General features: G+C 39.8%; 1 protein-coding gene across 5 annotated transcripts in view; it reads left to right on the top strand.

The window, feature by feature from the left end:
• The window catches only part of EFHC1 (EF-hand domain containing 1), a 75,397-nt gene extending 53,521 nt beyond the window's left edge, over positions 1–21,876 (top strand). For 4 of the 5 annotated variants that reach the window (XM_046638837.1, XM_046638834.1, XM_046638833.1 and 1 more), the window contains 2 exons: positions 19,983–20,193; positions 21,634–21,876. In XM_046638837.1, the coding sequence (XP_046494793.1) occupies positions 19,983–20,193; positions 21,634–21,705 (283 nt within the window). In that variant the 3' untranslated portion in view covers positions 21,706–21,876. Of the gene's footprint in view, positions 1–17,336; positions 17,471–19,982; positions 20,194–21,633 lie in introns of those variants that run through there. The other variant, XM_046638836.1, reaches the window with a different exon arrangement.
• The last annotated feature ends 425 nt before the right edge of the window (positions 21,877–22,301 follow it).

Raw genomic sequence — 22,301 nt, 5'->3', positions numbered from 1 at the left:
TTCCCTTTTCTCTACACCCTTTCCAACATTTGTTGGTTTTAGTCTTAGTGATTATAGCCATTTTAACAGGTGTAAAGTGGTATCTTGGTGTGGTTTTGATTTGTGTTTCCCTGATGATTAGTGATGTTGAACATCTTTTCATGTGTTTATTGGCCATCTGTATATCTTCTTTGGAAAAATGTCTGTTACATCCTCTGCCTATTTTTTGATCGGGTTGTTTGTTTTTTTGTTGTTCAGTTGTATGAGTTCCTTATATATTATGGCGATTAACCCCTAGTTGGATATATGATTTGCAAATATTTTCTCCCAGTTGGTGGGTTATCTTTTTGTTTTGATCCTGGTTTCTTTTGCCTTGCAGAAGTCTGATGAAGTCCCACTTGTTTATTTTTTCTTTTGTTTCCCTTGTCTGAGGAGACGTGGTAGTCAAAAAGATCCTTTTAAGTTCAATGTCAAAGAGTGTACTGCCTACATTATCTTCCAGGAGTTTAGTGGTTTCAGGACTTAGCTTCAACTCTTTGATCCTTTGAGTTTATTTTTGTGGATGGCATGAGATAATGGTCTACCTTCATTCTTTTGCAAGTGATTGCCCAGATTTCCCAACACCATTTATTGAAGAGGCTATCTTTTCAAGGAGATTTTTTTGAGGGGGGAGGACTTCAGTTTTGGTTATACTACGTTTAACATATCTATTAGATATCCAAGTGGAGATCTGAAGCAGGCTGTTGGATATATAAATCCAGAGTGCAGATGTGAGATCTGGGCTGGAGATGTCCACGTGGGAGTTGTTGGCGTATAGATGATATTTTAAGCCACAGGATTGGGTGAAATCTCTAAGGGAGTCTGTGTAGATAAAGAAGAGAAGAGCTCCAAGGACTGAGCTCCAGGGTCCTCCAACACCAAGAGCTGAGAAGAGGAGACTGAGCAGGACAGCTAGTGAGGCAGGAAGAAGCCAAGTAGGTGTGGTATCCTGGAAGCCAGATGAGGAAAGGGCAGGCAGCCCTCGCTCTGCACAGTAGTGCGGAGCTGTAAAAATGACAGTCTTACTAATCAGTGCGAACATTTGCTGTTGTTCTGTGACCTTGAAAAATTTTTGTCAAAACATGAAAAACCATGATGGTTATAAATGTATAGGGCAATGAAAGATTAGTGAAACTAATTTTTATTTAGTACACTGTAATTTAAAACATGGGCAACATTGAAAATTAAAGTTTTATTTCTTTGTGAACAGCTTTTCAAGAGTGGTTTGAACGGTGCTTGCCTTCTTTTCATTGTGTAACTTATGATACAGAATGAACATCTTTTCTATGCCTTGGTAAATGGTCATATTCCTTTCTAAGTTTGGATCAACTCCCAACACTTTATTATTTTTGCTTTCAATGTTGTGAAAGGTCTCCTAGAGTTCCTTTAATGACACGAAATATCTCAGAGTTCTTTTAATGTGCAGTTTTTTGCTGGCATCTGGGCTGTGTTCAGCCTTTTCTTTACCATCGCTTTCCTCATTTATGTAAGTTGGCCTTCACCGAGTTCTCCTGGCTGCACGTCAAGAGTCTGTTGGATGGTGGCAGTGTCAGCATTCCCACAGTCAGCTCTTTCTTCTATAACACCATTATGTTTGATTCGAATTTCACTTCTAGCTTTATTGCTCTTTGTTTCTCTGCTGCACTTTCATCTTTGTTGGCCAATTCCCTCATTCAGTTATCCATTTTTGTAAAATGTCATGTGGGTTTATCACTGAGAGACAAGAAGGCAACATAGCTACACACTTTGCTTTCTCTGTGTGAACTGAAAAACAGATGCCCAGTGACCAGTCATCAGTAGACTTGAAAGAGCTGATACAGTTGTCACTGATCATCATGCACATCTGTTATTTATATAGAAGTTGGTGGATTGAAAACGTAACAATGAATTTGTACTTTATGCAATTACTCACAGTTAATCAACTGAGGTAGTTGAAATTTGAACCATGTTGTTGCCGTCGGTGGTAACTGAAATTCATGCATATCGGAACTGTGCAAAGTGAGAAGTGCATGTGTATCAAGGAAGACAGAATGGTTCATTGTGTCACACAGGGATTTAGCAATGTAGGGAGCATTGGGGACCCTAATGAGGAGTTTCAGTGGAATGGGAGGGTAGGAAAATCTGATGGGAGGGATTTAAGAGAGAATGGGAGGAGAGGAACTCGACATCTTAAGTATGTATAGACAGCTCTTTTGAGGAAACTTGGTGCAAAAGGAAGCAGAAAGATGGGGCAGCAGCTGGCAGAGGAAGTGGAGTCAAGAGAAGGATTTTTTGTTTGTTTTTAAGATAGAATAAATAACGACATATTTGTACATAAATGCGAATGATTCTTTAGAGGGAAACGCTGATAAATGTGAGAGTGGGGAGAGTTGTGGAGCGTGTGAGAGAGGATGGAGTCTAGTACACAAGTGGAGGAACGGCTCTAGAGAGAAGCACCAGTCGTTCATCTTGGGCGGTAGTTCTCCAGCTCTTTGGTCTCGGGACACCTTTGTACTCTTAAAAATTATACAGGACCTCCAAGGGCTTTCATTTATGTAGTGTATATCTATTGATATTTACCATGTTAGAAATTAATCTGAGACATTTAAAATATTTATTAATGTTCTACAAAGCAATAATAAACTTATTTCATGTTAGTACAAATAACGTAATTTTTATGAAAAATAACTATTTTTTCCAAACAAAAAAATTGAGTGAGAAGAGTGGAATTGTTTTGCATTTTTGCAAATCTCTTTAATGTCTGACTTTGTTAATAGAAGACAGCTGGATTTTCGTCTGCTTCTGTACTGAGCCTTCTGTGATATCATTCATTATGTAACCTTTGGAAAACTCCACTGTGCATGTGTGAGAAAACAGGAGTAGAAAAGCAAATAAGGATTTAGTAGTAGTATGAGAATAGTTTTGACTTTACAGACCCCCAAAGAGTCTGAGGAACCCCCAGGGGTCCTGGGATTACTCTTTGAAACCTTAATCTATGGTAACAGGCAGGAAGGCAGAGTGTGTGGGTACAGATGCTGCTGTGGGTAGAGACGGTTGAGGGGTCCTTCTGATTATGTCATTGTTTCCAGTGTAGTAGTGCAGTAGGAAGAGTGAGGATGGGGAGATGTTGGAAGTTTCAGGAGAGAGGAAAAGTTGTGAAATGCTGTCTATTCTGTTGACTACATAAGAAAAATGAATATAAAAATAAAATGAAAATAAATACATAGCATTGTTTTATCTACTACTAAGAAAGAAAATCCAACAAGTATAGTTGATATTCACCATCAATAAAAAGTGCATCCTGACTCCAGAGATGTAAAAAATGTTGTCTCAGGACTGATTAAATATGGCAGCTCTCTCAGAAAGTGGGAGGACAAATGCACTAGCGAAGCATAATTTGGTGGCTGGGCAGCATTAAGTGCTGAGTTGAGATTCATGGTCATACGTTTAATTCATGTACTTCTCAGAAGTTTTTTTCTGTAGTTTTCCCATGTCTATGCAAATACCAGCAACACTGGAAAGCTTCTTGCTTTGGCATACTACCAGTAGAATCTTTTTTTTTTTTTAATCTGATTTAATAATGAGAAAAAGAGCACCATGGCACTTAGAATAAGATACCAATAAAAATAAAGAGAAATTCAAGTTCTGGGTTAAGAAATCAACTGCTATTCTTATTTTGATCCTCACCTTCCCTTTCTTCCTTTGTCATGGGTCGGAGAGATGACTGAGAGAAGATGCTCAAAGATGGTGTGGATCCAAGGGTCGTGCCTTCCAGTTCTTCTAGCCATTCTGTCTTTGGCTTCTAACTCCTCCCATCTGGTAAAGAATCCCACTCTAAGGAAATACAAATCCTTTATTTGACTAATCATTTCTAAGGTTAATGAAAGGGGATTCCCAAGTACTTGTCAGGCCTGAATATTTTTTATATCAGGTGTCAATTACAGGATGATAAAATTTGGGGTTAGCTATTTTCTTTCTCTGAGCAAGAAAATTAAAATAGTGCACGGGTAATGAGTATTGACTTCATCTGAAGTTCTTTTGGGTTTTGGGTCCTCATTGCAGTATATTGAACTCAGATTTACTGATAACAAATGGTCATAAATCCAACCCTCTACATGAAATCTACTTATATGAATAGCATACACATACCCATGGGTTCATATATTTTATTCTTGTTCTGTTAGTATGTTCATTTGTGCTCTTCAACCTCAAGAGGATCCTCCTCCCATGATCGATGATCCTTTTAATCCTCTATTTTTCACTTCCAGCCACTTTTCCCATGTAGACGTTTCCAACTATTTTTGTTTCTTCTTCCTTTTTCTTTAAGCCCCAAGCTCTTTCATATTCACTTTGCAATTGGTGTCAAATATGAGACCAAATGGTCCAATGTGAGCTTCTTCACTTTTCCCACTCTTCACCTTAGAATGTTTCTATACTGTCACTCATCTTCTCTTTGCCTTCTTGTTAGAGAAAAGTAGCTCCCATTTCTCCAAATTTAATTCTTCTATTTTGTGTCTAACTGCCTCCTTTCTGACTGCTCCAGTCTCCAAACACTCTTCATAAATTGCTTTCCTGAAGGTCATTGATTGTTTCCAAATCTAATGGTCTCTTTTCATTTATTCATTAATTTAACAGATATTTAAGCTTGCACCATGTACTAGACTTTAATAAATGCTTAGGCAGATAGATGAGAGAATAGGGAGCTCATAGTCAAGGGCGAGAGTTGGCAGGCTTTTCTGTAAAGAGGAAAGTAGTAAACAGTTTAGGCTTTGTGGGCCATGCCATCTTTGTTGTAACTACTCAGCTCACCCTTGTCAGTGAAAGCAGTATAGACACTGTGTAAATGAGTAGGGGGAGCTGTATTACAATTAACTTTTATTTGGAAAAACGGGCAGGAGGCTGGCTTTGGCCTGTGGGCCGAAGTTTGCCAACCCCCTGGTCAAGTGTTTAGCCTTTTCTATCTACATATAATACAATTTACTCTTTACCACCTTCTCTTGGAACCCTTTCTTTTGAGTTCTGATAAGTCAGAGTCTCTGCTCTGCCTCCTCCTTCTCTGGAAGCCTACTCTTTGAAGCTTCTTCCTACTTCTGTCTACTAAGTTGGTGTTTCTCAAGGTCCTGTTTTTGATCCTCTTGTTTGCTTTGTCTATACTCTGGAAATCTCATCTCATCTCATTGCAGAGTGGCTAAGTAAGTTGCTCTCCATCCTGACCCTTCTGATAATATTCCCGGATTCCTGTCTGCCTGTTGGGTGTGTCTTCCTCCAGCTGAGTCACCAGCACCTCACACTTTGCACAACTAAGAATGAAACCATCATCGTTTTCATCTTTCTAGCCCACCTGCTCTTCCTTCTTCCCATTCAACTGTCTCATAAAGTTGTGATAACGAGTTGTGATAACATATGGAAAACACCAGCACAGAGGAGACAAGCAGTAACTCTTAACCCCTCTTTCTCTAAATCACGTCAGAGTTCCATTTACCCTGATTTGAACCTTTGAGATACCTTTGACTTCTTCTATTTTACACCACATTCAATAGCTGCTAATTTCTTCTTTTTTTTTTTCATTGCGGTAACATTGGTTTATAATATTATATAAATTTCGGGTGTACATCATTATGTTTTGATTTCTATGTAGATCACATCATGTTCACCACCCAAAGACTAATTACAATCCATCACCATACATATATGCCTAATCACCCCCTTTTCCCTCCTCCCTCCCCTTGCCCCTCTGGTGACCTCCAATCCAATCTCTGTCTCTATGTGTTTGTTTATTGTTGTTTTTATCTTATATTTATGAATGAGATCATAGGGTATTTGACTTTCTCCCTCTGACTTATTTCCCTTAGCATAATACCCTCAAGGTCCATCCATGTTATCACAAATGGCAAGATTTTACCCTTTTTATGACTGAATTGTATTCCATCTTGTATATATACCACATCTTCTTTATCCATTCATCCCTTGATGGGCACCTAGGTTGCTTCCAAGTCTTGGCTATTGTGAATAATGCTGCAGTGAACATAAAAGTGCATATTTCTTTATGCATTCGTGTTTTTATGTTCTTTGGATAAATACCCAACAGTGGAATAGCTGGATTGTGTGATATTCCTATTCTTAAGTTTTTGAGGAATCTCCATACCGTTTTCCATAGTGACTGCACCAGTTTGCACTCCCACCAGCAGTGTACGAGGGTTTCCTTCTCTCCACATCCTCTCCAACACTTGTTATTTTTTGTCTTGTTAATTATAGCCATTCTGACAGGTAAGGCGATACCTCATTGTAGTTTTGATTTCCATTTCCCTGATAGGTAGTGATGTTGAACATCTTTCATGTGCCTGTTGACCATCTGTATATCTTCTTTGGAGAAATGTCTGTTCAGATCTTTTGCCCATTTTTTAATTGGGTTGTTAGTTTTTTTGTTGTTGGGATATATGAGTTCTTTATATATTTGGATATTAGCTATTAACCCCTTATCAGATACATGGTTTGCAAATATCATCTCCCAGTTCTTAGGTCATCTTTTTGTTTTGTTGATGGTTTTCTTTGCTGTGCAGAAGCTTGTTAGTTTGATGTAGTCCCATTTGTTTATTTTTTCTAATGTTTCCCTTGCCAAGTTAGACATGATACTTGAAAATATGCCTCTGTGACTGATGTCGAACAGCGTACTGCCTAGTTTTTCTTCTAGAACTTTCATGGTTTCAGGTCTTACATTCAAGTCTTTAATCCATTTTGACTTACTGTTTGTATATGGTGTAAGAAAATGGTCTACATTCATTCTTTTGCATGTGGCTGTCTGTTTTCCCAACACCATTTACTGAAGACACTTTCCTTTCTCCAGTATATGTTTTGTCTCCTTTGTTGAAGATTGGCTGTCCGTACATGTGTGGTTTTATTTCTTTCAATTCTGTTCCATTGATCTGTGTGTCTGTTTTTGTGCCAGTACCATGCTGTTTTGATTACTATAGCCTTATAGTATATTTTGAAATCAGGGATTGTGATGCCTCCAGCTTTGTTCTTTTTTCTCAGGATTGCTTTAGCTATTTGGGGTCTTTTGTTGTTCCATATAAATTTTACGATTCTTTGTTCTATTTCTGTGGAAAATGTCATTGGAACTTTCATAGGGATTGCATTGAATTTGTAGATTGCTTTAGAAAGTATGGACATTTTAACTATGTTAATCCTTCCAATCCAAGAGCATGGAATATCTTTACATTTCTTTGTGTCATCTTCTATTTCTTTCAACAGCATTTTATAGTTTTCAGGGTACGAGTCTTTCACCTCTTTGGTAAAGTTTATTCCTACGTATTTTATTCTTTTTGTTACAATTATAAATGGGATTGTATTCTTAATTTCTCTTTCTGCTACTTCATTGTTAGTGTATAGTAACGCAACTGATTTTTGTATGTTGATTTTGTATCCTATTTATTACTCCTGAAAGTTTTTGGTGGGTTCTTTAGTCTTTATATAAATCATGTCATCTGCAAATAGTGACAGTTTCACTTCTTCTTTTCCAATCTGGATCCCTTTTATTTCTTTTTCTTGCCTGATTGCTCTGGCTAGGAATTCCAATACTATGTTGAATAAGAACAGCAAAAGTTGGCATCCTTGTCTGATTCCTGTTCTTAGAGGGATAGCTTTCAGTTTTTCTCCATTGAGAATGATATTGGCTGCAGGTTTATCATATATGGGCTTTAATATGTTGAGGTACTTTCCTTTTATACCTATTTTATTTAGTTTTTATCATAAATTGGTGCTGTATCTTGTCAAATGCTTTCTCTGCATCCATTGAGATGATCATGTGATTTTTATTCTTCATTTGGTAATGTGGTGTATCGCGTTGATTGATTTGTGGATGTTGAACCATCCCTGCATCCCTTGAATAAATCCCACTTGATCATGATGTATGATCTTTTTAATGTATTGTTATATTCGATTTGCTAGTATTTTGTTCAGGATTTTTGCATCAATGTTCATCAGTGATATTGGCCTGTAATGTTCTTTTTTTGTGTTGTCCTTGTCTGGTTTTGGTATCAGGGTAATGTTGGCTTCATAGAATGAGTTAGGAAGCTTCCTCACCTCTTCAGTTTTTTGGAAGTTTGAGAAGGATAGGTATTAAGTCTTCTTTGAATGTGTGGTAGAATTCACCAGGGAAACCATCTGGTCCTGAACTTTTATTTTGGTGGAGGTTTTGATTACTGTTTTGATCTCCTTACTGGTGATTAGTCTATTCAAATTCTCTGTTTCTTCTTGATTCAGTTTTGGAAGGTTGTATGATTCTAAGAATTTATTCATTTCTTCCAGATTATCCAGTTTGTTGGTGTACAGCTTTTTGTAGTGTTCTTTTATAATCTTTTGTATTTCTGAGGTATCCGTTCTAATTTCTCCTCTTTCGTTTCTGATTTTATTGATTTGAGCCTTCTCTGTTTTTTTCTTGGTGAGTCTAGCTAAAAGTTTGTGAATTTTGTTTATCTTTTCAAAGAACCAGCTCTTAGTTTCATTGATTTTTTCTATTTTTTTTTAGTCTCTATTTCATTTATTTCTGCTCTGATTGTTATTATTTCCTTACTTCTACTGATTTTGGGCTTTGTTCTTCTTTTTCCAGTTACTTTAGTGTAGTGTTAGATTGTTTATTTGAGATTTTTCTTGTTTGTTGAGGTAAACCTGTATTTCTCTAAACTTCCCTCTTAGAATTGCTTTTGCTGTATCCCATAAATTTTGGCATGTTGTATTTTCATTTCATTTGTCTCCAAGTATTTCTTGATTTCTCCTTTGACCCAATCATTGTTCAGTAGCATTTTGTTTAATCTCCACATATTTGTGGCTTTTCCAATTTTCTTCTTGTAGATGATTTCTAATTTCATACCATTGTGGTCAGAAAAGATGCTTGGTATTATTTCGATCTTCTTAAATTTATTGAGACTTGTTTTGTGGCCTATTATGTGATCTATCTTGGAGAATGTTCCATTTGCATTTGAAAAGAATGTGTATTCTGCAATTTTTGGATGGAATGTTCTATATATATCTACTAACTCCATCTTGTCTAAAGTGTCATTTAAGGCCAATGTTTCCTTATTGGTCTTCTGTTTGGGTGATCTGTCCATTGGTCTAAGTGGAGTGTTAAAGTCCCCTACTATTATTGTGTTGCTGTCTATTTCTCCTTTTATGTCTGTTAATAATTGCTTTATATATTTAGATGCTCCTATGATGGGTGCATAAATATTTGCATATGTTATATCCTTTTATTGGGTTATTCCCTTTATCATTCTGTAGTGCCTTTCTTTGTCTCTTGTTACAGTTTTTGTTTTAAAGTCTCTTTTGTCTGATATAAGTATTGCTACCCCAGCTCTCTTTTCATTTCCATTTGCATGGGGTATCTTTTTCCATCCCTCTACTTTCAGTTTGTGAGTCTATTTAGGTCTGAAGTGTGACTCTTGTTTGCAGCGTATATATAGTTCTTGTTTTTTAATTCAGTTGGCTACCCTATGCCTTTTGATTGGAGCATTTAGTCCATTGACATTTAAAGTTGCTATTAATAAGAATGTACTTATTGCCATTTTGTTACTTTTTTTCTAGGTGTTTTAGTAGTCCTCTATTCTCGTCTTCTTCTCTTGCGGTTTGATGGCTTTCTTTAGTATTATGTTTGGGTTCCTTTCTCTAAATTTTTTGTTTGTTTATTATAGGTTTCTGGCTTATGATTACCATAAGGTTCATATATAATAACTTACGTATATAGCAATCTATATTAAGTTGACAGTGTCTTAAGTTTGACCTCCTGCTAAAAGCTCTACTCTTTTACTTTCTTCCTCCCACATTTTATGTTTTTGATATCATATATACCCTCTTTTTTGTGCATATCCACTATCCTCTTATCATGGAAATAGATAATTTTAGTACTTTTGTCTTTTGACCTTCATAGGTGATTGATCTGCTACCTTTACTGCATACTTGCTTTTACCAGTGACTTTATTGCTTTTTTTCGTTTTTGATAATTTTCTTATTCCTGTTTGTGGTCTTCCCTGTTCCACTTAAATAAGTCCCTTTAGCATTTCTTGTTAGGCTGATTTCTTCATGACAAACTCCTTTCATTTTTGCTTGTCTGGGAAACTCTCTCTCCTATTCTGAATGATAACCTGGCTGGGCAGAGTATTCTTGGCTGTAGGTTTTTTCCTTTCAGCACTTTAAATATGTCTTGCCACTCACTTCCAGTTTGTAAGGTTTCTGCTGAGAAGTCAGCTGATAGCCTTATGGGGTTTCCTTTGTATGTAACTTGTTGTCTTTCTCTTGTGGCTTTTAGGATTCTGTCTGTATCCTTAATACTTGACATTTTAATTATAATGTGTCTTGGTGTGAACCTCTTTGGGCTTATCTTGTTTGGTGCTCTCTGTACTTCCTGTACTTGGATGTCTGTTTCCTTCCTTAGGTTAGGAAAATTTTCAGCTATTATTTTTTCAAATAGATTCTCTGCCCCTTTATCTCTCTCTTCCCCTTCTTGGGACACCTATAACATGGATGTTAGTGTGCTTGATGTTGTCCCAGAGGTCCCTTGGACTATCCTTGTTCTTTTTAATTCTTTCTTCTTTTATCTGTTCAGCTTGGGTGATTTCTTCTAGTCTTTCGTCAAGCTTGCTGATCCATTCTTCTGTGTCATCTACTCTGCTATTGAGTCCTTCCAGTGAATTTTTCATTTCCAGTTTGTATTCTTCATTTCTGATTGGTTCTTTTTTATATTTTCCAATTTTTTTGTTGAAATTCTCACTGAGTTCATCCATTCTTCTCCCAATATCAGTGAGCATCCTTATGACTTTTAGTTTGTACTCTTTGTCAGGTAGATTATCTCTGTTTCATTTAGTTCTTTTTCTGGGGTTTTGTCCTGTTCCCTTACTTGGGACATATTCCTTTGTCTCCTTATTTTGCCTTTTTCTCTGTGCTTATATCTATGTATTATGTAGGTCAGCTATGTCTCCTGATTTTGGAGAGGTGGCCTTATGTAAGAGATACCTTATGAGGCCCAGCAGTGTGCTTCCCTCTCATCACCAGTCCCCAGTGTTCCAGGAGTGACCCCTGCATGGGTTCTGTGTGTCCTTCTGTTAGGGCAGGATTGCTCTTGCTGCAGGTGTCTGGGGAGGCTAGGCTGTCCCCCTAGCTGCTGGTTATAATGCTCAGCTGCGTGTGGCTGCTATGGACCCTTCAGTCACTTTATCAGGCATGGGGAACCCCAGCACAGTTGGCTGCAAGGTCTAATAGCACATTCCTGTTGCAGTTTTTCTGTTAAGGGAGTAGGCCCCCAGGGTGGCTGGTTGCTAGGCTCAGGGGCTTACAATTGCTATAGGCCTCCTGCTTGCAAGGCTCTTGTCAGCTCTCTCAGGATTGCAGCTGAGTGAGGCTGGCCCCAGGCATAGGAGCACCCAATTCTTTCAGGCTTTGGAAGGTGGGGGCTGATCCCCTATATGGCTGTTTGAAAAGCACGAGTCAGCTGCAGCTGACAAGCCCCACTGTCTGCAGGGCCATACACCACATCACCACAGTCCTGCTCTATGCACATGCCCTGACCCACTGAAGCAGACTCAGTTGCCCCACTGCAAAGTGGGGCAACAGTCCACCAACACAGGCCCACCCCTTGTGCATGCCCTGCCCCACAGAGGTGGACCCCCTCGCCCAGCTGCTGAGGTTCCAGGCACCCCACCTATGTGGACCCACAAGTTGCCTGAGGGCTTGCTGTTGGGTTGGGCCAATCCCTAGGATGGGCTGTCTGCCCTGGCTGAGCTGGATTTAATTGGTGCTCCAGTGGGTGAGGCAGGCTTTGGGCTAACAGGCCTGGGGAAGAACGCCAAGGGCATCTGCTAGCGTCTGTGTCAGCATGACTGTACTAGGTCACACTAATGGCTGCTGCCAATGTCTCAGTCCCTGGGGAGGTCTCACCAATCCTGAGATGCACCTAGTGCCTATCAAGTGAGTCTCTTTTCATCAAAGGACTGTGCACCTTTCTTTCTGGTGATTTTAGGTTGCTTTCCAAAAATGTGTGAATTTGTGCATGGGCCCTTTAAGAGCAGCCTTTTTTTCCCTTATGTCTGATAGCTTTTCTGGGGGTATTCCCCGTTGTAGTTAATAGCCGGCAAACCCAGATATCATGACACTCGTCTCAGTTGTATTGAGTCCAAAAGCTGCTTATTGTGGTAATGCTCCCCTGCTCAGATCCCCCACTCCTCTAGGGAAGGCTTCATACCTGAAGGTTGCTCCCAGTTGACCGTGAAACACCAAGGCTTGGAGGTGGCTTTTTTCTCTCCAGAAAGGGACTTCAGCTTTTTCCACCTCAGTCAGCACTGTTCCTTTTTGTGGGGGTTCTTTTTATCCAGTTTTCAGTTCTCTCTCAGGGGTAATTGTTCCAAGAGTAGTTGTAAATTTATTGTGTCCATGTGAAGAGGTGAGTTCAGAGTCCTCCTATGCCGCCATCTTGACACCATCCTCCCAATTTCTTTTCTTTTATTCTACAATATCTCTTCCCTCTCTGACTTCTCCTTTTTGTTCCCACCATGATTTCCTAATTTAAAGCACTCAATCAGTTAGGAGTTGCATTTGTCTGCACATAATAACAACAGAAACAAATTTACTGTAGCTTAACCCAGTGAAGTTTTAGGTTTCTCAGGGAACACAGTGTCTGGAGGGAAGCAGTCCAGGGCTGCTGTGATGTCTTTACGATGCCCACAGAGACCTGACTTTTTCTCTCTCTTCTCTCAGACATCCTTAGCAAGTAGCTTTTGTCCTCATGCTTTTTCCTCTGTGGCCACAAAGTGAATGTTCCATCTCCAGCATTACATCTGTATTCCAGGCAGGAAGAAGGGGAAGGTCAAAGGCTAGAAGACTGAAATCTTTCCTGTTTTTGAAGGGCTTGTCCAGAAGCCCCACCTAGCAACGTCTGCTTACATCCCGTTGTCTGGGCTGTGTCACATGGCCACTCCTAATTGCTGCTCCAAACAAAATAAGGGCTCTATTAGGAAGACGGAGAGGGAGAATATTGGACAGGTAATCACCAGTGTCTGCCATACTCCCATGCCTGCTTGCCTAGGCTTCCACAATGCCTCCTGACTCATCTTCCCACCTCCACCCTCTTTCTCCCTTAATCCATTTCACACACTGTTACCAGACCAGTCTGCCTGAAACCTGGCTCCAAATTCATCATACTCTTCACCTCCAGCTTTATTGAGGTATAATTGACAAATAAAAGTGTATGTATTTAAAGTGTACGATGTGATGATTTGATATACATTGTGAAATGATTCCCACAGTCAAGTTAATTAACACATCCTTCATCTCACAGTTACCATTTAATTTTGTGTGTGCTTGGTGGGAACACTTAAGATCTACTCTCTCAGCAAATTTCAAGTATACAGTACAGTATATTAACTGTAGTCACCCTGCTGTATATTACATCCAGAGAACTTATTTGTCTTATAAGTGGCAGTTTATACACTTTGACCAACATCTCCCTTTTCCCCCAACCCCCTAGTCCCCAGCAGCAACCCTCTACTCTGTTTCTATGAGTTTTGACTTTTTTTAGATTCCGCATATAAGTGAGATCATACAGTATTTGTCTTTCTCTATCTAGGTTATTTTACTAAGCATAATGTCCTTCAGGTTCATCCATGTGCAAATGGCAGGATTTGCTTCTTTTTTATGGCTGAATAATATTCCTCTCTGTGTGTGTATCACATTTTTTTTAAATCCATTCATCTGTCAGTTCACAGTTAGGTTGTTTCCATATCTTGGCTATTGTGAGTAATGCTGCAAATGAATGGGAGAGTGCAGAGGTCTCTCTGAGATACCAATTTTGTTTCCTCCAGATAATCTCCAGAAGTGTGATTGCTAGATCACACTAGTGTAGTTCTATTTTTAATTTTTTGAAGAACCTCCATACTGTTTCCATAATGACTGCACCAATTTACATTCCCATCAACATCAGGAATGTATAGGGTCCTTTTCTCTACATTTTTGCCAACTTGTTATCTCCTGTCTTTTGATAATAGCCATCCTAACAGATGTGAGGTGATATCTCATTGTGGTTTGATTTGCATTTTCTTGATAATTAGTGATGTCAAGCATCTTTCCATATACCTGGTGGCCATTTGTGTGTTGTCTTTGGAAAAATGTCTATTCAGGTATTTGGCCCTTTTTTGCGGGGGGAAGGGGTTGACGGGGAAGATTGGCCCTGAGCTAACATCTGTTGCCAATCTTCCTCTTTTTGCTTGAGGAAGATTGTTGCTGAACTAACATCTGTGGCAATCTTCATCTATTTTGTATGTGGGATGCTGCCAAAGCATGGCTTGATGAGCAGTGTGTAGGTCTGCCCCCAGGATCTGAACCTGTGAACCCCAGGGCACCAAAGCAGAGTGGGCAAACTTAACCACTATACCACTGGGCTGGCCCCAATCTTTGGCCCATTTTTTAATCAGATTGTTTGGTTTTTTGCTATTGAATTGTATAAATTCCTTGTATTAGATGGTTTGTGCTATGGTGTGAGTGTTTGTGTGCATCTAAAATTCACATGTTGAAATCCTGGTGGCATTAAGAAGTGGGACCTTTGGGAGGTGATTAGCTCATGAGGGCAGAACCCTCATGAGTGGAATTAGTGCCTTTATAAAAGAGGCCCCAGAGAGCCTACCAGCCCCCTTCCGTCACATGAGGACACTGTGAGAAGGTGCTGGCTATGAACCAGAAAGAGAGCTCTCTCCAGCCTCCAGAACTGTGAGAAATAAATTTCTATTGTTTGTAAGTTACCTAGTCTCTGGTATTTTGTTATAGCAGACTGAATGGACTAAAACAGTTTGCAGATATTTCCTCCTATTCCATAGATTGCCTTTTCATTCTGTTGATTGTTTACTTTGCCATGCAGAAGCTTTTTGTTTTGATGTAGTCCCACTTGTTTATTTTTGCTTGTTTTGCCTCTGCTTAGAGTGTCATATCCAAAAAAAAAGTCATTGCCAAGACCATTTTCAAGGAGCTTTTTTCCTATGTTTTCTTCGAGGAGTTTTACAGTTTCAAGTCTTACGGTTAAGTCTTCAATCTATTCTGAGTTAATTTTTGTGAGTTGTATAAAACAGGGATCCAGTTTCATTCTTTTGCCTGTGAATATCCAGTTTTCCCAGCACCATTTATTGAAGAGACTATCCTGTCCCCATTGTGTATTCTGGGCTCCCTTGTCAAAGATTAGTTAACCATATATACATAGGTTTATTTCTGGGCTCTCTATTCTGATCCGTTGGTTTATGTGTCTGTTTTTATGCCAATACCATATTGTTTTGATTACTATAGCTTTGTAATATAGTTTGAAATCAGGAAATGTGATGCCTCCAGCTTTGTTCTTCTTTCTCAAGATTGCTTTTGCTCTTTGGGGTCTTTTGTAATTCTATATGAATTTTAGGATTTTTTTCTATTTCTGTGAAAAATGCCGTTGGAATTTTGATAGAGATTGCATTAAATCTGTAGATCACTTCGCATAGTATGGACATTTTAACAATATTAATTCTTCTAATCCAAGAACATGTCATTTATTCATGTCTTCTTCAATTTCTTTCATCAATGTCTTACAGTTTTCAGTGTATATATAGGTCTTTCACTTCCTGGGTTAAATTTATTCCTAAGTATTTTATTGTTTTTGATGCTATTGCAAATTGTTTTCTTAGTTTATCTTTCAGGTAGTTTCATAATTTCTCTTTCAACCGATTTCTGTATGTTGATTTTGTATCCTGGAACTTTACTGAATTCAGTGTCTAGTTCTAACAGTTTTTTGGTGGAGTCTTTAGGATTTTCTATACATAAGATCATGTCATCTGCAAACAGAGACAGTTCCTTTCCTCTTTGGATGCCTTTTATTTCTTTTTCATACCTAATTGCTCTGGCTAGCCTGTGTTGAACAGGTGAGAGTGGCCATCCTTGTCTTATTCCTGATCTTAGAGAGTGGGCATCCTTGTGTTGTCCACTGTTGGCTATGATGTTAGCTGTGTTGTCATATGTGGCCTTTATAATATTGAAATACATTCCTTCTATACCTAATTTGTTGAGAGTTTTATCATCAAAGGATGTTGAATTTTGTCAAATGTTTTATCTGTATCTGTTGAGATGATCATATGATTTTTTCCTTCATTCTGTTAATGTGGTGTATCACATTTATTGATTTGTGTATGTTGACCTGTCCTTGCATACCGAGGATAAATTCCACTTGATCATGGTGTATGATCCTTTTAATATGCTGTTGAATTCAGTTTGCTAGTATTTTGCTGATGATTTTTGCATGTATGTTAATCAGGGATATTAACCTGTAATTTTCTTTTCTTGTATGATCTTTGGCTTTAGGATCAGGGTAATTCTGGCCTTGTAATATGAATTTGGGAGTGTTCCCTTCTCGTCAGTTTTTTGGAAGAGTTTGAGAAGGAGTGGTATGAATTCTTCTTCAGATCTTTTGTAGAATTCGCCAGTGAAGCCATCTGGTCCTGGGTTTTTTGTTGTTGTTGAGAGATTTTTGATTACTGATATTCAATCTCCGTACTTATTATTGGTTTATTCAGATTTTCTATTTCTTTATGATTCAGTCTTGGTAAGTTATTATGTTTCTCGGAATTTTTTGTTTGTTTGTATCTAGGAATTTATTGATTTCTTCCAGGTTATCCAATCTGTTGACATATAATTGTTCATAGTAGTCTCTTATGATCCTTTGTATTTCTGTGGTATCAGTTGTAATTTCTACTCTTTCATTTCAGATTTTGAGTCTTCTCTCTTTTTTTCTTAATTAGTGTAGCTAAAAGTTTGTCAATTTTGTCTTTTCAAAAAACCACCTCTTACTTTTGTTGATCTTTTCTATCATTTTTCTAGTCTCTATTTCATTTATTTCTGCTCTGATTTTTATTATTTCCTTCCTTCTGCTAACTTTGGGCTTAGTTTTTTTCTTCTTTCTCTAGTTCCTTGCAGTATAAAGTTAGGTTGTTTATTTGAGATCTTTTTGTTTTTCTTAATGTAAGCATTTATCACTATAAACTTCCCTCTTGCAACTGCTCTTTGCTGCATCCTATAAATTTTGGTATATTGTATTTCCATTTTTGTTTCAAGATATTCTTTGATTTCTCTTTTGATCTTATTTGGTTTTTTAATTATACTACTTTTAAGAGGTTGCCATCACTTAAAAGCAAAATTCTAAAGTTCTTAGTCTGGCATCCAAGAACTTGCATGTTGTGGCTCCAGTGACCCTCTCAGCGAGTTCTGGCTTCCCTTTCTGCATGCTGTGCACCCCAGACAAACAGGTTTATTGTATTAACCTCAGTTCCTCTCTTCATGCTTTTTCTCAGGCTGTTCCCATTGTCTGCAGTTCCTTTATTTCATCCTACGGGTCCAAGCCCTCACATCCTCCAAGGCCTAGGTCAGATGCCACCTCCCAGTTCAGCCCTTCCTGATCCTGTCATCTTTTGTACCTCTTAAAATGGTAATGGTCATTTCCTCTCTTCTTTTAGTGATTTTAAAGTCTATGTCTTAACTCCCCTTCTGGAGAGCAGGGATCCTTACTAGAAACAGGTTCCTTGTTACACTTAACAGTTTATTGTAAAGCTAGCATTGAGCCATACGTGTTTAATAAATAGTTTTAGATGAGTGAATGACTATTCCTACTAGGACTGTCAAAAGAACTTTGTTAAAAGCTAACATTTGTGTGTGTCTGCCATGTCAGGTATTAAGTGCTTTATATTTAATAACGCATTTAATTCTCGCAACAATCTTTATGAGGTGGCTTCCCTTAGAAACTAACACATTGCAGATAAGGAAACTGAGGCACAGAACAGTTAATTAATCTACTCAAGCTCATGCAACCTTTAAGTGGCAAAGCCTAGATTTTGAACGAGGCAGGTTCTAGAGGCCATGCTCTTAACTACAGTTTGTTCTGCCTCACTGGAGAAAAGCACCAAGAAATTGGGATGATTTTTTTTCGTTCCCCAAAGCCCCAGCACATGGTTGTATATCGTAGTGGTAAGTCCTTCTAGTTCTTCTGTGTGAGCTGCCACCACAGCATGGCAACTGATAGGGGTGGTGTGGTTCCATGGCCTGGAAATGAACTCATGCTGCTGAAGTGGTGAGAGCACTGAACTTTAATCATGAGGCCATCAGGGCTGGCCTGGGGATGTTCTTATTCAGCTTCCTGCCTACCTGAAGCCCTCTAGGCAAGTGACTGCCTGTCCTAGGAGTGGGTTTACCATCACTTGGGCAAAGGGGAGGCCCTGGATCACGAATCAAGAAGTAAGGTTAGGCCAAGGGGTCAACGTGGAACCCTTGCAATTGAAATGGCCACACTTTAAAGTTTTAGCACATTGTTGGTATAAAAGAGTTGCCTACCGCCAAAAACAAAAGAAAAAAACCATCATAAATATATTTGTATTCCCCCCACAACTTTTACACAGAAGGTACACACTTCTGCATCATGATTTGCTCACTAAGTTTATCTTTTGCAACATTGTCAGTGCTGCCTTATTATTATATTGCCTGACGGTAGTGTATATTATTTAACCAATTCCTGATCTTTAGACCTTTTTTTTTTGACATTTAGGCTGTCTCAAAACAGCTTTATAGATGTATCTTTGTATACAACTCATGATCTTTTTCTTAAGATAAATTATTTGAAATTCTTTGCTGGGCTTTTGCTTCATGTTTCCAAATTGTTCCTGAAAGGTTATACCACTTTATACCTCCTCCAGCAAGGATCGCCAGCAGGCAAAAAGGGAAATGAGTGAAAAGGCTGTTGGGAGCCGTGAACTTTTTGAGTATCATGTACAAGAAAAAGCAGGAAGGGAGAAGCAGTGGTGGGTTAGTAGAGTGAGGACTAGAAGGAAGGGGTCAGTGAGAGGTGGCTGGGCAGACTGGAGAGAACAGGTTAGAACTGGAGTGAGATGTCTGGTGTCGCCTTGCCTCTGACATGGGATCAGGAATAAGTCACTCAGGTCTTCAAGTCTGTTTTCTCACCATTGAACAAGGGAGGGGTGGGGCTGGCCCTGTGGCATAGTGGTTAAGTTTGCATGTTCCACTTCGGCGGTCTGGGTTTGCACGTTCGGATCCCAGGTGCAGACCTAACCATTCGTCAGTCATGCTGTGGTGGCAACCCACGTATAAAGTGAAGGAAGATTGGCACAGATGTTAGCTCAGGGCTAAGCTTCCTCAGTAAAAAAAAAAAAGAAAACAAAACAAAAAGGGAGGAGTGTTTACTAAGTTTATATGGGTCCCATTTTGTTGCAAAATGGATTTCTGAAGATGAAACATGAGAGAATCCTTTCCAGCTCTAAAATTCTTTAATTGTGTAACTGTACCTTCATGTTCAGAGGAAATAAGAATCAGGCTCCTGCTTCTCCTGGTTGTGGTTTGGAAGGATAGACTTCTCTCTTCCTGATGCTCTGGGTCACTAATCTCTCTTTGTTTCAGTAAATGCTAGGCCTAAGATCCTCAACCCCCCACACAGGGCAGTCTGTTAACGTCCATGGACAGCCTGTGACAAAATTCAGAGTGAATTGGAAAGGGGATGTTAAAAGTACAAGAGATTCGTGACTGCAGAGTTATGGTTAAAGATTTTTGAAACTGAGACATTTGTTTTTAGATGATGTAACGTACAGGATGCAGGTCTGCAACGGCATTAAGGGACAGTCATGTGACCCCCACAAACAAGGAACTTGGGATGGTGGTGGAGGTAGATTTGGCTCCTTGTGGGGCAGTGATTTAACAGATGGCAGCAAGGGAGGCGGAGCTTCAGTTCAAAAGCTGCCCCTCCTTAGGCCTTCCGGATGTGGGCGTCAGCCGTCAGCCAGCCCCTGCAGGCAAGTGGTCAGTTATTGGTCTGCTCTGTGTCAAAGCTGTTTGTCATGAGAAGCTTCCCCCACTTCACCAAGTGAGAACTTTGGTCACTGAGAAAGACTGGTCGAGAATAAATACTACGTCCAGTAATTTTCTTCCTTTCTCTACAGCAAGCAAACTGAGGTGGATCCAGGCGTGCAAGAACTGGAGGTACTAATAGACACAATCCAGAAGCAACTGAAAGATCCTCCATGCAAAGACAACATTCGTGAGGCATTTCAAATTTATGACAAGGAAGCTTCAGGATATGTGGACAAAGAGATGTTCTTTAAAGTCTGTGACTCTCTTAACCTCCCAGTTGATGATTCCTTGATCAAGGAGGTCAGTACAAGTTACTCCCCTGGGTGGATCGTAGAGGCTGAGCATGATTCATTCTCTCCTAAAGGCAGTTGCCTGTGTATTTCGTTTTAACTGGGGATGATCGAGGATGTTCAAATCAGATCTCCTGGTCGGCCCCGATTATGGTATTTCCCCTTGATGCTAGCACTGATGCTCCACTCTAATGGCTGTTGCAGGCATCTCTTTAAGTGGGGGTGGGGGTAGACAGCACAGAGTGGCTGGTGAGACGTGTCAGGGCAGAAGGAGGGCAGCAGAGGGCATCATGGAGGGGCAGCCGCCAAGGGGGACTCAAAGGCAACTGGACTGAGCAGGTGGGTGGGCAGCCTTTGACACCCCTCACGGCCCATCAGTAGCACCAGCATGGAAGAGGGTGTGACCACTGCACAGGGACAGTGGCATCTGTCAGTAGGGGTCACATGGCCAGCTGCACATGGAAGAATGACATGGACATTCTCCTACTAGGATTTTTATGAATGAGTTGAAAAGGGCGTTTCCTGCACTTTATTTTCATAATAAACCCTGTTAGCCAGGGTTCCCCTAGAAGTCAGAACAAAAAAATTTCTCCCACAATTGCCAACGACTGCAGCTCCCTGAGACATTCTCACTGATTAAGAACACAGAGGTGCTGCAGACCTTCTTAAGGATCTTTGAGCAAAACGGGATGTTCAGAAGTTAAGACTCGTTTAGGGAAGGCTTCTCTTTGGGCCTAGAGTGACCAGGGTGGAGACGAGGATTTGTTGTAGACAGAACATTAGCAAGGAGCGGGGAGGCAGATAGAAAGGTACCAGTTCATGTGGCTGAACACCCACTTAGCGTCCCAAATTTCTAAAGACAGCCTGCCCACATTTTGATTTTTAAGTCATTGGTGCTCTCTGTGACCTGACACGGGAGAGAGGAATTGCCGTCAGTGGGAAGTGGGCCAGGGAAGGTGTGGGTGGGATGGATTTGCACATGTCATAAAGGTAGCACAGTGGATCAGTATACTACCACTCACAGCTGAGTTTCAAGGTACATGGTTTGAGCAGTGACATCACTAGATTCTTCTATTAGGTATTAGGCTGTGATAACAGAAACCTGCTATTTTAAAGAGTATTACTCTGCACAGAATGGGTGGAAAAGTCGTATTTGAACATAAAAACAATTAAAGTGCTTTGGAAATGATAATGCCCTTATAAATACAAATGTTAGTCCTGACATCCTGGGCAGGCCATTTACTCCATCTGAGCTTTGATTTCAGAGAGTGTAAGATGGGGATAATATCTGACATACCTACCAGGTTCACAGGATCATTTCAGAATCTAGTGAGGATATTAACACTCGGAACTGGTTGAGCAAGGCTGGGGAGTATTATGAGTGAGTGCTCTGCCGTGACGCCGAGGGCAACCCTGCATGTCTGTCACTGCTCCTCTGCTCTCTCTGCAGTTGATCAGGATGTGCTCTCACGGAGAAGACAAGATCGACTACTACAACTTTGTTCGAGCTTTCTCAAACTGACCTGCTGATGAGGGAGTGCAAGACACTTTTTGGAGGTTGGACCTACACTTTGAAATATACCTTGTATTCTTTGTAGAAGCATTTACAGAGCTCTTGAGATTATATTTCTTTATGGTCCTTCTCTTTCGCTACTACTAAAGTCTAAATTAAATTGGACCTTGTAGGAGCTCAGATTGGTGCCTTATTGAGGGAGGGAGGGGTAGGGGTGTCATGATGGTTAATTTTATGTGTCAACTTGATTGGACCATGGGTGCCTAGATATTTGGTCAAACTCTATTCTGGTGTGCCTGTGGGGACATTTCTGGGTGAGATTAACATTTGAATCGGTAGGCTGAGTAAAGCAGATGGCCCCTCACTGTGGCTGGACTTCATCAGGTCCATTACAGGCCTGAATTGACCAAAAAGGCTGAGCCTTTCTCAAGTAAGGGACAGTTCCTCCTGCCTGCCTTCAAACTGAGACATCAGCTTTCTCCTGCCTTCGGACTCAAACTGAAACATCGGCTCTTCCTGGGTCTCAAGCTGGCTGGCCTTCAGACTGGACTGCACCGCCAGCTGTCCTGGTTCTCAGGCCTTCGGACAGGAGTGGAACTATACCA

The sequence above is a fragment of the Equus quagga genome, chromosome 15 (assembly GCF_021613505.1).
Source record: "Equus quagga isolate Etosha38 chromosome 15, UCLA_HA_Equagga_1.0, whole genome shotgun sequence".
In the NCBI taxonomy this organism is placed as follows: domain Eukaryota; kingdom Metazoa; phylum Chordata; class Mammalia; order Perissodactyla; family Equidae; genus Equus; species Equus quagga.
Note: the sequence above shows the minus strand (reverse complement) of the source record. Positions and strands in the feature narration are given on the sequence as shown.